Here is a 16144-nt window from a genome sequence, read left to right as displayed (position 1 = left end):
CATGATGAAATAGAAGAGCAGAATGGCTTAATTCTGCTCTTGTGTCTTATGGTGGAGGGCTTCAATAAATAAATCAACAAAAGGTGGTGAGCTCACTGAAGCATTTGACTTAACAAGAACATTAATTAAGGAAAGGTGGTAGACATTATCTGCATGACCTTGTTAAATCAGTTGACACATTACTGTACGGGAGGCTGGCCCAGCTCACTTGTCATTCAGGGTGACGACAATTGGATTTGACACTGGTTTTGTGGGAAAAGCCAGAGAGTGGTAGTAGATGGTTGTCTCTCTGAATCAAAGACACAGACTAGTGGTGTGCTACAGGGATTGGTGCTGGGAAATCTGAGGGGGAACTTCTTCACTTCAAGGGTGGTGAAAGTTTGGAACGAGCTGGCAATGGAAGTGGTAGATGAGGGTTCAATTATAAAACCAAAGAGAACTTTGGACAGGTACATCGGTGGGAGGACCATGGAAGGATATGGTCTGGGTGCAGGAAGACAGAACGAGGCAGAAGATCAAGTTGGCATGGACTAGATGGATTGAAAGGCTTGTAGTGCTCTGTGACTTCCCAGCAGCTGAAAGAGAACGGGGTAGCTTTGTGATGTGACCCTTCAATGATAATTTCCTGAGGTCACATCTGTGAAGAATGGGGCACTAGGCCACTAAAGTGGGAAATGCACCAATGCCTATAGTTCCTGAAAAACAGAACAGCGTTAAGTGACACATCCTTATTGCTGGAGGAACTCAGCAGGTCCGGCAGCATCTATGGAAATGAATAAACTGTTCCTGGCCGAGATCCTTCATGAGGAAATCTACTATTATATGCTTTGGAAAGCGTTCTGAAACGATTAGGAAGATTGCCAAAGCTGTTTTGATGCCTGAAAAACGGAACGGAAGAATTTCCAGACCAGATTGCATTTAACGATATGAGAACTACAATTCCCAGCTGCCTTTGTCTGTGGGTCTATGCTAATAGTAAGTGAATCAGCTAGAGACCAGGAAGTGTGGTCCACCGGTAGTAGGTGCTTTCGCGGAGAGTTTCGCTTCTGTGCTATGCTGTACTGTGGTCAAAGGGTGAGTGCGATGGCAGACAGAGATGAATGGGCTGGGGCTTTAATACTGTTAAACACAGCAGCCAGACCGGAGTGGGATAGAGGATACAGTGCTTGAATTAGAATAACTTTTTGAGTTTTTTTTTTGATAGCAGCAGTTTTAAGTTACCAGGTTTCCAGTAAGTGTTACACATTGCTTTGTTTTCGCTTTGAAAGGTGTACGATCGCGGCCAGCCTTTGAAGGGTGACTGGGGGTGTTGTGTTTACCAGGTGGTGCCGTCTCCCTCCTGAGTGGGCGAGAGGCAGCCCCGAGGGTAGAGGCGGGCTCCTTTCCGCTGACTCGCTGCGATGGCAGAGTCGGTACCGGTGACGGCGTCAAACCTCAACAGCGTTAAGGAGAACACGCTGAGGAAGATCAGCGACCTGTTGGACAAGACCGACAGTCGCGGCTGGAGGAAGCTGGCGGAAGTCGTGGGAGCTGACAGGCGTTTCAGGCTCAGGTATAATAGTGACCTTTGTTCTACCTTTCACAAGGAAACTTCAAAACGAAACCACTCATGTTGGAAATTTGAAGCTACACTCTACTTCCGCAGATGCAGCCTGTCCTAAACACAAGAGGTCCTGCAGATGCTGGATCTCTTGGGCAACACACGCAAACTCAGCAGGTCAGGCGGAGGGGAATAAACAGTCGATCTTTCGAGACCGTTCATCACCCTCCACTCTACTTTCCCCCTCACCCTTCTCTTCACCTTCCCTTGCCAATCACCTCTCGCGCCTCTCCTTCTTCCCCTTCTCCCATGGTCCACTCTCCCCTCCTACCGGACTCCCTCTTCTTCAGCCATTTATCTCTCCCACCTATCTTATTTCAGCAGCCCCCCCCCCCCCCACCGATTATACCCTTCACTCAGTTTCATCTATCATCGGCTGGCTTGTCGTCCTTCCCCAACTGACACTTTTTTATTCTGGCTTCTCCCCTCTTCCATTCTAGGGTCTTGGGCTAAAATGTCGACTGTTTATTCTTTTCCGTAGATGCTGCCTGACGTGCTGAATTTCTCCAGCATTTTGTGTGTGATACTACTTGTCTCTCACTGAGTTCTTCCAACATTTGCTGTCTTCTTAACAAGAGCTGAGGGTGACTCAGAGATTCTAAGAAGGAAATGTCATGGAGCCACAGAGAACTACAGCACAGAAACAGACATTTCAGCCCATCTAGTCCATGCTGAACTATTAATCAGCCTAGTCCCATTGACAGGTACTAGGACAATAAATCTCCAACCCTTCCCATCCGTGTAGTTATCCAAACTGATCTTAAATGTTGAAATCAAAACTGTATCCGACACTTCACCCTCAGCTTCTTCCACATTCTCACCATCCTCTGAGTGAAGATTACATAGAACGCAGAAATCTACAGCACGTTACAGGCCCTTCGGCCCACAATGTTGTGCTAATCGTGTAACTACTCTAGAAAATGCTAGGAATTTCCCTACCGCATAGCCCTCTTTTTCTAAGCTCTGCGTATCTATCTAAGAGTCTCTTAAAAGATCCTATTGTATCCACCTCCACTGCCGCAGGCAGTACATTCCACGCACCCACCGCTCTGTGTGAAAGACTTACGCCTGACATCCCCCCTTGTACCTACTTCCAAGCACATTAAAACTATGCCCCCTCCTGTTAACCATTTCACACCTCGGAAAAAGCCTCTCATCATCTTCTACAGCTCTGTCAGGTCACCTCTCATCCTCCATCGGTCCAAAGAGAAAAGGCCAAGTTCACACAATCTATTCTCATAAGGCATGCTCTCCAATCCAGGCAGCATTTTTGTAAATCTCCCCTGCACATCCTTCCTGTAGTGAGATGGCCTGAACTGAGCTTCCCACTCATGTTCCTATTATACACTTCACCTTTCACCTTTAACCTATGACCTCCAGTTCTAGTCTCACTCATCCTAAGTGGAAAAAGTAGGCTTGTGTTTACCCTATCAATACCCCTCATAGTTTTGAATACCTCTATCAAATCTCCCCTCTACTATATTCTAGGGAAAAGAGTACTAATCTATTCAATCTTTCCTTATAATCTCAGGTCCTCCAGTCCTGGCAACATTCTTGCAAATTTTCTCTGCACTCTTTCAATCTTATTGCTATCTTCTTCATCATCCTCAATATAGCCCTACCCCCGCCCCTCAGGGCTGTGTGCATTCTCATTTACACTTATGTACTGGAAATCTTAGATCTTTCTTTGGGTAGAACATAGGAAAGCTGGAAAGCATGTCAGCATGTTTCACTGGTTGAAGGACAGTTTCTATTTCACTGTTTTCAGACTCTTGAACAGATCTCTTGTACAATAAAAAGAACTCTTGATCTCACAATCTTCCACATTATGATCTTGCAATTTATTGAATTGAATTGACTTTATTCCTCATATCCTTCATATTCATGAGGAGTAGAAATCTTTATGTAACATCTCTGTCTAAATGTGCAATGTGCATTTTATAATAAATAGTATGTAGAACAGAATAGTCAATATAACATAGAAATATGTCTACCTGCACTGCACCTTATCTGTAGCTGTTACACTTTATTCTGCATTTTTATTGTTTTACCTTCTACACCTCAACACACTGTGATCTGTATGAACAGTATGCAAGACAAGCTTGTTTGGCCCAGTACATGGATGCGAGGGTTGTGGAAGTCTATGGTCCAGATGTAGGTTGAAGATGAACCAGAGGGCATAGGTTTAAGGTGAGAGGGGGAAAATTAATAAGAAATTGAGTGGCAAGTAAGTTACACAAGTTTAAGTTCAAGATTAATTATCATTCAACCATACATGAGAAATCCTTGGCAAATTTTTCTATAGAAGTGCTTTGCCATTGCTGCCTTCTGGGCAGTGTCTGGTGATCCCAGCATTTTCAATACTCTTCAGAGATTGTCTGCCTGGCATCAGTGGTCATATAACCAGGACTTGTGATATGCACCAGCTGCTCATATGATCATTGACTGGCTGCCCTTCTCCCATTGGCTTCATGTGACCTGATTGGGGTGGCTAAGTAGGTGATACTCCTTGCCCAAGGATGACCTGTAATCTAGCGAAGGGAAGGAGCGCCTTACACCTCCTTTGGTGGAGGCCCCAGCACCCCACAATAACAGCTTTAAAGGAGAGTTGAACAGATTCATGGATAGGAAAAGTTTAGGGGTTTTGTACCAAATGGGACTGGTTTAGATAGGCCATCGTTGTTGGCACAGCCCAGTTTGGACAAAGGGCATGTTTTCATGCTTTATAACTCTTGGACTGGAATAAAGAATGCATGTGTAATTTCATAGCTATGCAAAGACATGGCTAGACTGTACTTGTCACATCATCTGTACTTCTGGGAATAGGATATGTTGGCCTGGACAGAGTATAGCAAACATTTATCAGAATGATATCTGGTGCTAAAGCTTAAACAATTTTAAGAAGAGTTCATATAAGTTGTTGCTTTATTTACTTTTGCTCTTTTAATGAAATGTGGGTGTTACTGATTATTGTCCATCCCTAATTGTCCTGTGATTTGCTTACCATTTTGGGTCTCAGGAATAGTGAAGAGGATCTGTGCTATTTTAGCTCATTGTAAAAATGTTGAAAGATTGCAGAGTTCTGAGATGCAGAAGGAACTGGGTGACCCAGTGTATTATTCTCAAAAGCATGGTATGCAGGTACAGCAAATAGTTGAGAAAATAATAGCATTATTTATTGTGAGGGAAATTTCATATAAAATTAGGCATGATCGAATGGTGGGGCAGATTCAATTCTGCTGCTATGTCTTATGGTCTGATGGTCTTATTTAAAAGTAGACAAGTTAGGTTTAAGACATACTGGACAAAGGTGAGACCATATGGTAATGCCACAGTTAGTGTAATGCTAATAGAGCATTAGCAACCTAGATTCAATACCATCGCTGTCTATAAGGAGTTTGTATGTTCTCCACGTGACTGTATGGGATTCCTCCAGGTGCTCTGGTTTCCTTCCACAGTCCAAAGATGTACAGTTTGGTAGGTTAATTGGTCACATGGGTGTAATTGGGCTACCCAGGCTCAGTAGGCCAGAAATAGATAAATAAGCTTCTGGAAATCCATGCGCATTATTTGTTTCTGTACTTCAAGATGCCAAGATGTTGGAAGCAATTTGGAGAATGCTTACTAAACTAACCATTGGAATGTATGGTTTGTTTCACGCAGAAAGGTTGGGTGTAGTCCAGTGGGAAGAGATTTGTTTGAAATACAATATCTTCCATAGAAGATCATGAGATTTCAAGACAGTTTGGAAGTAAAGAGGATCTAGAACTAAGGGATAGTGTTTAAAGTGAGATGATGCCCATTTCAGCCAAAGATGAGACAAGCCTCTTTTTTTGAGTCTTTGGAACTCACTATTTCATTTTTTGCACTAATTATTTTTTTTAATAATTTACAGTAATTTTAAACCTTTCCACTATGCTGCAAATTTTACATCATGTTACTTACTTACTGCCCATTACGCACTAGCGTTTAGGGCAGCAATGAAGGTCCTCCATCTCTGTCTGTCCTTGGCCATTTTCTCTATTGTGCCCCGGGTGTGGTTCGGGGGTCCTTCATCGTGCCTGTAGCTTCCTCACGGTTTTCACTACTGTCAGCCATGCAAGTCCTGGGTGGAAACTCGGGAATATTGTCGCACACAGATATGGAAGGATTCTTCATTGCTGTTTCCAAAACAAATTTTTTGACCAGTCAGGCTTGTTAGCCCTGGATGGCTGGTAGACCACTCTTAGTCTGTCCTCTACCCTTTGACCTGTTTGGCATGGGTGACTTTACCAAGAGACAAAGTATAAAGCCCTGACTCCAGCCGACATAGCTCTCTGGGTCACTGAGGCACTCAAGACTCCAAACCCCACATCAAGGTTGTGATCCACTTCGAGGTTTACATCAAAAAGTTAGTGATAATAAGTCTGATTCTGATTTTCTTTTCCTCACAGGACACAGGACCCAGTTTGAATATTTTTGAGGCAGAGGTAGATAGATAAGTAATAAAGAAGGAATTGAAAGGTTACTGTGGGTGGAGAGCAGTGCAGAGTTGAGGTTACAGTCCGATGGACCACAGTCTGTTTAAATGCTGGAGCACATCTTAGAAGATGAGTTGGCCAGCTCCTGTTCCTGATGTCTGTTCTGTGCAGCATTGAGGTGTGAACCTGTAGGAGGTTCTGTCTGTAGAGCACAGTATCTATGTGAGATTCAGGAAAGAGGAGGCGGAGGAGGCGGAAGGTAATGTGGGCAATCCTTTGTTTTGTACAAGCACTTCAGTTATCTCAAACACTTTGTACTAATTACCTCAAAGTCTTGACCTGCTTCACTTTATTACAATACAACATAAAAACATTTTCAAAATTCAAAGTACATTTCAAAGTACATATACACTCATTGGCCATTTTATTAGTTACACCAGTACACCAGCTCTTTAATGCAAATATCTAATCAGCCGAGCATGGCAGCAACTCACTGCATAAAAAGTTTGCAGACCTGGTCAAGAGGTTCAGTTATTGTGCAGACCAAACATTGGTGAGGGGAAGAAATGGGATCTTAGTGACTTTGACCATGGAATAATTGTTGGTGCCAGATAGGGTGGTTTAGGTGTCTCAGGAACTCTTTGAATTTTCATGCACAACAGCTTTTAGAGTTTACAGAGAACGGTGTGAGAAAGAAAAAGCATCCATTAAGAGCACTTCTGTGGGTGAAAGCACCCCGTTAATGAGAGAGGCCAGAGGAGAATGGCCAGACTGGTTCAAGCTGACAGGAAGGTGACAGAAACTCAATTAACCACATGTTACAACAGTGGTGTGCAGAAGAACATCTCTGAATGCACAACATGTCAAACCTTGAGGTGGATGGGCTCCATCAGCGGAACACCACTGACATACCCCATAAAGTGACCACTGAGCATTGTGCCACCATTTACCATCTTGAGATCCATTTTCTTGCAGGCATTTACAGGAAAATAAAGAAATATAATAGGATTTATGAAAAACTATGCATAAGCAAGTACTAGCAAAAACAAATATACAAAAGAAGGCAAATTGTGCAAATAAAAAGTATCAGTAAATAAATAACTCTGAGAACATGAGCTGTGGAGCCCTACTTTTCCATCCTGGTTTCATCAATATATCGAAGTAGTTAACATCAAACATTAAAATACATCTTTTGCAAACATTAAAAATAATTGCTCCACTCTGTCGATTTCGTTCGCCGGCTCATAGATGTCACAAAGATGTTAATATTCTCTTTCCAGTTCCGACGACCTAGACAAATGTTCACTGAAAACGCTGGAAGCAGATGGAAGCCCCAGCCGAAGTTTACTCCACCTGATGGGAAGCAGGGGTGTGACCGTGAGAGACCTCTTGGATTTCCTTCAAGCTATGGGGCACACTGAGGCTTTCCAGCTTCTGAGAGCTTCAGGTTGGTTTCAGTTGTGTGCTCACAGTGACTAGAGTGGAACATTTGCTGAATTATGCTGATAGTTAGAGCCTTCCAACTGAACAAAACATTTGTGGAGAGAGACTGTCAGTGCATATACTGTCTGCAGTTGCTTATTCGGAACCATTGTGTAAATGGGTGGTTAGAATATACATGTACTTAAGGTGAGAAGTTGCCTTTAATGTGGGAATTGATGCCCTACATAGGGTGCAGGAGTTGGTTCTATTTTAAGGTATGGGGATAGTGTTGGCTCTGTGTGTGCTATTAAATATTAATTAGCTCAACCCTGAGATCTTTAAAAGCTGACAAAAGAGTGAGAGTTTTGTGTGGGTTCAGATATACACTCAGTGGTCACTTTATTAGGTATCTCCTGTACCTAATAAAATAGCCACCGAGGCTAGGTAGTAGTCTTTTGCTGCTATAGCTCATCCACTTCAAGGTTTGGTGTGTTGTGCTTTGCACAGCATGTAATGTGTGGTTATTTGAGTTACCCTTGTCTTCCTGCCAGCTCGAACCACTCCGGCTATTCTCCTCTGACCTTTCTCTTCAACGAGGCGTTCTTATCCTCAGAACTGCCGCTCACTAGCTGACTTCTGTTTTATGCATCATTCTCTGTAAACTCTAGAGACTGTCGTACGTGAAAATTCCAGTAGTTTCTAAGATACTCAAACCACCCTGTCTGGCACCAACAATCGTTCCACGATCAGAGTCAGTTAGATCACATTTCTTCCCTATTATGATATTTGGTCTGAGTAACAACTGATTTTTCCGGCCATGTCTGCATGTTTTTATGCATTGAGTTGCTGCCACAGCATTGGCTGATTAGATATTTGCATGAAAGATTGGGTGTACCTAATAAAATGGCCACTGAGTGTAAGTATTCCAGTTCATTTCTGACTTGGCTACATCATTAATATTATTTCCAAAGTGAAAGCTTACTCAAACCCTTCAGTATCTCTGATATTAACTGTTGGTTACTGACCTCAAGTCTTCATTAGAAGTTTTCAGATTTCATTGATTGCTTTCAAAAGATCAGTTTGAGAGCGTAACAGATTTTGGATTAATGTAGTGAGTAAACAACCTTGGGATAAAATATGGCTGTGGCAGAATGCTGGAATTATTCTACAAATTTATCATCCAACTTGTGTTTGGTTTCTCTGATGTAGAGGATTCCCACATAGAAAATTGAAAATAGAACACTGAGCGCACAGTACAGAACAGTACAGGCCCTTCACCCCACGTTGCTGTGCCAACCTCTTAACCTACTCAAAGATCAATCTAACCCCTTTCCTCCCACGTAGTCCTACATTTTTCTTTCATCAAAAAAGCCTAACTAAAAGTCTCTTGAATGTCTTTAATATATCTGCCTCTGCTGCCCTCCCTTGGAGGCAGTTCCACATACCTATCACTTTCTGTGTAAAACATCCCCCAAAATTATGCCCTCTCGTATTAGCCACTTCCGTCCTGGGAGAAAGGTACTGGCTGTTCACTCTAAAATTGCCTCTCATCATCTTATACACCTCTGTAAAGTCACTTTTCATCCTCCTTCATTACAAAGAGAAAACATCTAGCTTGCTCAACCTATCCTCATAAGACATGCTCTCTAATCCAGGCAGCAGTCTGGTAAATCTTCTCTCTACCGTCTCTAAAGCTTCCATATATTTCCTATAATGAGGCAACTAGAACTGAATACAATACTCCATGTAAAACATTGAATTAAGCCCTCTGTTAATCAGGGTTGACCATGGATGTTGTGTCCTAGCTGTTTAGATCTGCAAGCCGGGCCAGTATGATATGGAGAGCAAGCTGTTGGCCATGCAGCAGGCTCCCCCTCTCCCTGTAGCTGATGACTCCAAAGACATGGCATAGACTGATACAGTTTGGCACCATCAGCATTGCAGAAATTACCATTCAGCAATTAACTCAATATAGGACGGCCTTAGAGACTTCAGCTCTGGATTTTTCCTCAGGATTTACTCCCAAAGCCTTCCCCACGAGTGAGTATAGTGCAAGGCAGCAGAGGTTTCAGGCTGGAGTTTTTCTTCTCCGAGATGAGCTTCCAGCCATGGCTGATGAACCCCATCTGCCAAAAGTGAGTGGTTTTAAGGCAACAATAACCTGCCTTTGATCCTTCTCCTGTGAATAGAAGCAAATCCGCCAGGCTTAGTAGCTAAGCCACATGTGAAGACCAGGAGCTGGACTTGGTTGTCAAAGGCTATTGAGGCATACATCATTGGGAGCATTTAATAAGTCCTGGAAGCTTGTTCCCATTACTCCCCCAGTCTATAACAACCTGAAGGAACCAAAACATTGAATACCAATGAATCAAATCAGAAGTGCAAGTGAATTTATGCTTCACTTTTAATCCTTTTTCAGCATTCTGAATGCATTATTCCCTCTGTGTCTGCCTGCTGTACTCTCTGTATTCTTCCACCTTTACCATTTTACTTCTCACAGCAACCATCCAAACCAACCATTCCACTTCTCACAGCAATTCTTCCACCTCCCATCTTTCATCTTCACCGACCACTCCACTTCTTACAGCAACTCTTCCATCTCCCACCTTCCACCTTCACCAGCCACTGAACTTCTCACAGCAACTCTTCCATCTCCCATCTTCACCAACCACTCCACTTCTCATAACAACCGTTGGAAATACAACAATATCATATGAGGAGCATTTGGTGGCTCTGAGCCTGTATTCACTGGAATTTAGAAGAATGAGGGGTGACCCCTTTGAAATCTATCGAATGGTGAAAGGCCTTGATAGAGTGGATTTGGAGAGGATGTTTCCTATGGTGGAAGAGTCGAAAAGCAGAGGACACAGCCTCAGAATAGAGGGACATCCTTTTAGCATGGAGATGAGGAGGAATTTTTTTAGCTAGAGAGTAGTGAATCTGTAGAAGCCATATCTTTATGTATATTTAAGACAGAGGTTGATAGATTCTTGATTTGTCAGGGCATGATGGGATATGGGGTGGGGGGGAAGGCAGGAAACTGGGGCTGAGATGAAAAATGGATCAGCCATGATGAAATGGCAGAGCAGACTCGATGGGCCAAATAGCCTAATTCTGCTCCTATATTTTATAGTCTAACACCTGTCTTTTTCATCTTTTTCCTTCCCACTCTCCAGGGACTCAAAGAGTCCTTGCAGGTGAAACAACAATTCTCTTGCATTTCTTTCAATTTAGTGCATTACATTCAGTGCTGGTGATTTTGTGTCCTCCACAAGGCAATTCATTTTCTTGCAGGCATTCATGGCAGAACAAAGAAATCCAACAGAATTAGTGAAAAATTACACACAAGCAAGCTTTAATTCACTCTTGCTCTCTATCTCTTTCTCTTGCAGCCTGTCACAGATGTTCCCTCTGTTCTCTCCAACTTAAAATTGAAGATCAAAGTAAATTTAATATCAAAGTACACACTGTATATATCACCATATACTATCCTAAGCAACACACACAAAATGCTGGCAGCGTCAATGTAAAAGAGTAAACATTTGACATTTCCGGCCAAGATCCTTCATCAGCCCGAAACGTCGACTGATTATTTTTTCCTATAGATGCTGTCAGGCCTGCTGAGTTCCTCCAGCATTTTGTGTGTGTTGCTTGGATTTCCAGCAACTGCAGATTTTCTTATGTTTGTGATACTATCCCGAGATTAATTTTCTTGCAGGCATTCACAGTAGAACAAGGAAATACATAGAATCAGTGAAAAACTACACACGAACAAACCTGTTCATTCTCTCTCTCTCTCCCCTCACTCAATCTTTCTTACTTTCTCCCTCTCTCTCTGTAACACAAAGTTCAAAATTTTTTTTTATCAAAGAATGTACATGTCACCATATACTACCTTGCAGGCACTCACAAAATGCTTGTCTTCATATTTTACCAGTTCCGATGAGTGGTGATGACGTGTCCCACCAATGAAGGGTTATTGGCCTGAAATATTGACTCCTTTTTTCTCCCACTGATGCTGTCTTTCTTTTAAATACTTCTGAATCTCTTTTAGTCGCGCGCACACACACACACACAATACTGGAGGAACTCAGCATGTCAGGCAGCATCGATGGAGAGGAATAAGCAGTCCAGAACTTTCATCAGGTCTGGAACGGAAGGGGCAATAAGCCAGAAAAAACAGGAAGGGAAAGGGGAAGGGGGGGGAATGATGTAAGAAACTGGGAGATGATAGGTGGAGTAGGTAAAGGGCTGAAGATGAAGGAATCTGATAGGAGGGGCCAGTGGATTATGTGAGAAGGGGAAGGGGAGGCACCAGTGGGAGGTGATGGGATGGTGAGCAGAAGAGAAGAGGTAAGAGGGGAGCCAGAATGGAGGATATTCTGGATTTCCAGCATCTGCTGAATCTCCTGCATATATTTTCTGGTTTAATTATGTTAATTTAGGATGCAGCTTACTATTTGGGATAACGATTGTGAATCTTCATTTTTTTCAGCATCATTGAAGATTGTCGTGCAGCCAGTTTCCCAGGCAGTGCTGGCTGGCCAGGCAGTGAGATTGTATTGCGAAGCAACAGGACATCCTAATGTTGAATACCAGTGGTTCAGAAAGAGTGCGGAGGTGATGCACACAGACTACATTTCACATAAACATAGGCGTTGATTAATTTAACCATAGATTTGTGATTTACTTCCCTGTTCTGTAAGGAGCTTGTACACTTCCCCATGACCACATGTCTTTCCTTTGGGTGCTCCAGCCTTCTCCCATGTTCCAATGACATACAATTAGAGTTAAGGTTAGTGAATTGTTGACATGCTATTTTGGCATTGGGAGTGTAGCGACGCTTGCAGATTGCCCCCAGCTGTTTTAATTTGGCACAAATGACGCATTTCTCTGTATGTTTCGGTGCACATGTGACAAATAAAGCTAATCTTTATATTTTTTTTGATCAGGATCACAATCAAGTTCATTATCACCATCTTATATGACATCAAGTTTGCTGTCTTATGGCAACAGCAAAGACAAGATATTACTATAAATAGCAAAATAAATAAATAGTACAAAAATGGAATAAATAGTTACTGTTCAATGTCCATTGAGAAATTTGATGGTGGAGAGGAAGAAGCTATTCCTAAAATGTTGAGTGTGGGCCTTCAGGCCCCTGTACCTGATGGTAGGACTGAGAAGAGAGCATGTCCCTGGTGTGATGAGGGGCCGAGGTGAGCATGGTAAGGAGCCAATTGCTGGAGTATCTGAGATTAGAATCGAGACATGATTTTGAGGCTGAGCTGAGAGAAGGATTTGTGACTAGGTGCTAGACGAGAATCCAAGGAAATGGAAATCCTAAACAGAATCGCAGACTGAACCATGGTTGAGGTGACGATTGAACACCGAACCTGAGTTCGGGTGCTCTTTAAAAATCCAAATCTTGACACCAAAACATGGCTATGAATTAGCGGGGCGGGCCTGAGTTAGTCCGGCAATTGGAGCGTCTAACCCCGGAGGCTGGTGCAACGTACAGTAATACCTGGATCGTGGATGTTGACTCCTTGAGGTACTGCCTGGTGAAGTTGTCCTTCATGGTGGAGATGGTTGTGCTGGCTGAGTCTACACCTTTCTGCAGCCTCTTGTGATCTGTGCACGGGAGCCTCCATGCCAAACTCTGATGCCAGTAGTCAGAATACTCTGCCCACTATATCTAAGTTCAGCGACATTACAAATCTCATCAAAGTCCTAACAAAGTAGAGCTGCTGGCATGTCTTCTTCGTGATTGCAACAATATCTTAGACCCAAGACAAATACTCTGAGATGCTGAAACCCCAAAACCCAAAGCTGCTCACCCTTTCTACCGCTGGCCCTTCAATGAATACTGGTGCATGTTCTCTCAAGTTCTCCTTGCTGAAGTCCACAATCATTTCCTTGGTTTCGCTGACATTGAGTGCAAGGATGTTGTTGTGAGTCTACTCAACCAGCCAGTCTATCTCACTCCTGTATGCTTTCTTTGCGCTAAATAGTCTGATTTCCACTATGACCCATTAATCTTCACCGATGGGTAACCACATTTTGTCTCTGCACACTATCTGCTCTTTTTTCACACAACACGTCAGTGCAAGGAAGTGCATACTGCTGAAGTACATTCACAGGATGAAACATGATTCTTTATTGAACTGTCACTTCCATTGTTGTAAATGAGACATGTAGTATCTCCATAAACCATTCTACATGGCACACCCATGAAAAGGAATGCAGTACAGTGAAGGACAGAAAGTATTTGTGGGAGGTTTCTGAATTTTAAAATCTACTGACTAATTCCATAAACACAAGAGATTCTTGTGTCCACTGCTCTGGAAATCCAGAGGAACATGCGCAAAATGCTAGAGGAACCCAGCAGGTCAGGCCACATCTTTAGAGGGGAAGAAGCAGTCGGCGTTTCGAGCTGAGACAGGGTCTGCTGTGTTCCTCCAGTAGTTTGTGTGTGTTCAGGTCTGGAAAGGAAATTCAAAATGCATTGCAAAGTACATTTATTATCAAAGTATGCATGCAGTATGCAACCCTGAGATTTGTCTTCCCACAGACATGTCTAGAAGCCAGAATAAGAAGGTGTGGAGACTCCAGTACATGAAGATGGCTTGTACTCCGTGCCCTACCCCTTATCTTCTTATTGTGGCCTCTGCCCCCTTTCTTTCCAGTTCTGGTGAAGGGTTATGGCCGGAAACGTTGAGCTGTTCATTCCCCACTTTAGGTGCTGCCCAACCTGTTGAGTTCCTACAGCATTTTCTATTTCAGGTTTTTCCAAGTGTGCTCTGACTTCACATGTTCTGATTTTGTGCTCTTTTTCTCTTCCTGTTTTCCTTCCTTTTCTGTACCGTTGCAGATTGCTTCACGCTAATTTTAGAACTTTACAATTATATGAACCTGGATTTATTTAGATTCTATTTCAATGAAAAAGTACAAGCTTTAGCCCTATCCATGTGCTCAGGGTGATTGTTCCTACTCCTGACTCTGATGTTGTTTTCAAGAAATCTTTGTTTAATATTAAGGGTTACAATTAATAAGTTCAGATCCCCCCTTCTCCAGCTCCTTATCTCTTTCACCAATCAATCTCCAGCTCTTTACCCCCTCACCCTCTCCCAGTTTCACCTATCACCTGCCACCCTGTACTTCTTCCTCCCCTTACCCCACCCTCTTAGTCTCCCTAATCAAATCTGGTTCAGTACAGAACACCAAATCCAGAATTGCTTTTTTCTTAGTGGATTTAAACCTAAGCTGCTCTGAAAAGCTACCTCATAGGCATTCGCCAAATTCCTTCTCTTGGGATCCAGCACCAACCTAATTGTGCATATTGAAATCTCCATGGTTATTGTAACATTACCCTTTTGGCATGTATCTTCTACCCCACATCCTGGCTACTTTTTGGAGGCCCATATATAATTCCCATCAGGGACTTCTTACCCTTGAAGCTTCTTAGCACTACCCACAAGGATTCCAATTCTATGTCACCTCCTAAAGATTTGATTTCATTTTTCACCAACAGAGCCACCCTACCTCCTCTGTCTCCCTGTCCGTTCAATGCCATATGCATATCCTTGGACATTAAGCTCCCATCTATGATCCTCTTTCAAACCCCACTCCGTGGTGCCCACAACATAATACCTGCTAATCTCTAACTGCACTACAAAATTATCTACTTTATTCCATACACTGCATGGATTCAAATGGAATATCTTCATTCCTGTATTTATCACCCTTTTCAATTTTGCCCCCAGTTACACTGCAGCTCATCCCACTGACTGAAATTTTGCCCTATCATCTGCCCTGCCCTTCTTCTCAGTCTCACTACCCACTGCATCAACTTGTATACCAGCTGCCCCATCCTCAACCCTATCACTATGGTTCCCCATCTCCCTGCTACTTTAGTGTAAACTATCCCCAAAAGCTCTACTAAACCTGCCTGCAAACATTCCTCTTGGGTTCGGGTGTAGCCTGTCCTGTGCAGGTCATACCTTTCCCAGGAGAGATCCCAATGACCCAGAAATCTGAAACCCTGCCTCTTGCACCGGTTCCTCAGCCACACATTCATCTGCCAAATTATCCTAGTCTTACCCTGCCTGGTCAGCAATCCAGAGATTACAACCGTTGAGGTTCTGCTTTTCAGCTTTCTACCAAACTCTCTTCAGGACCTGATCCCTTTTCCTACCCTATGTTGATGGTACCAATATGTACCCAGACTCCTGGCTGCTCACCCTCCCCCCTTTAGAAAGCTGTGAAGCCAATCCGAGAAATCCCTAACACTGACACCTTGGGTGGGGTGGGGGGGGGCGCAATGTACCATCCGGGTGTCTCCTTCACATCCACAGAATCTCCTGTTTGCTCCTCTGACTGTGGAATTTCCAATAATTACAGCACTCCACTTCTTCCCCCTTTCCCTTCCGGGTTGCTGCAGCTTCCCTCTTGTAGGTAATCACGTTCCTAACAGTATCCAAAGTGGTGTACTTTTTACTGAGGGAAATGACCACAGGGGTACTCTGCACTTGCTGCCTCTTCCCTTTCCCTCTCCTCCAGTTCCTTAACACCGTCCCTGCGATACAATACATTGAGATGTGTGATATATTGTTTAGATGCAATATATTTTTAAGTTGAGTGTGTGTGATATGGAATTGAA

The 16144-nt window shown here is 43.2% G+C and overlaps 1 protein-coding gene across 5 annotated transcripts in view; it reads left to right on the top strand.

The window, feature by feature from the left end:
• The first annotated feature begins 1025 nt into the window (after positions 1-1025).
• Positions 1026-16144, top strand: part of LOC132405001 (mucosa-associated lymphoid tissue lymphoma translocation protein 1-like) — a 92477-nt gene continuing 77358 nt past the window's right edge. For 2 of the 5 annotated variants that reach the window (XM_059989666.1, XM_059989661.1), the window contains exons 1-3: positions 1083-1552; positions 7341-7507; positions 11978-12102. In XM_059989666.1, the coding sequence (XP_059845649.1) occupies positions 1401-1552; positions 7341-7507; positions 11978-12102 (444 nt within the window). In that variant the 5' untranslated portion in view covers positions 1083-1400. The other 3 variants (XM_059989663.1, XM_059989662.1, XM_059989665.1) reach the window with 3 other exon arrangements.

The sequence above is a fragment of the Hypanus sabinus genome, chromosome 14 (assembly GCF_030144855.1).
Source record: "Hypanus sabinus isolate sHypSab1 chromosome 14, sHypSab1.hap1, whole genome shotgun sequence".
NCBI classification, from domain to species: domain Eukaryota; kingdom Metazoa; phylum Chordata; class Chondrichthyes; order Myliobatiformes; family Dasyatidae; genus Hypanus; species Hypanus sabinus.
Note: the sequence above shows the minus strand (reverse complement) of the source record. Positions and strands in the feature narration are given on the sequence as shown.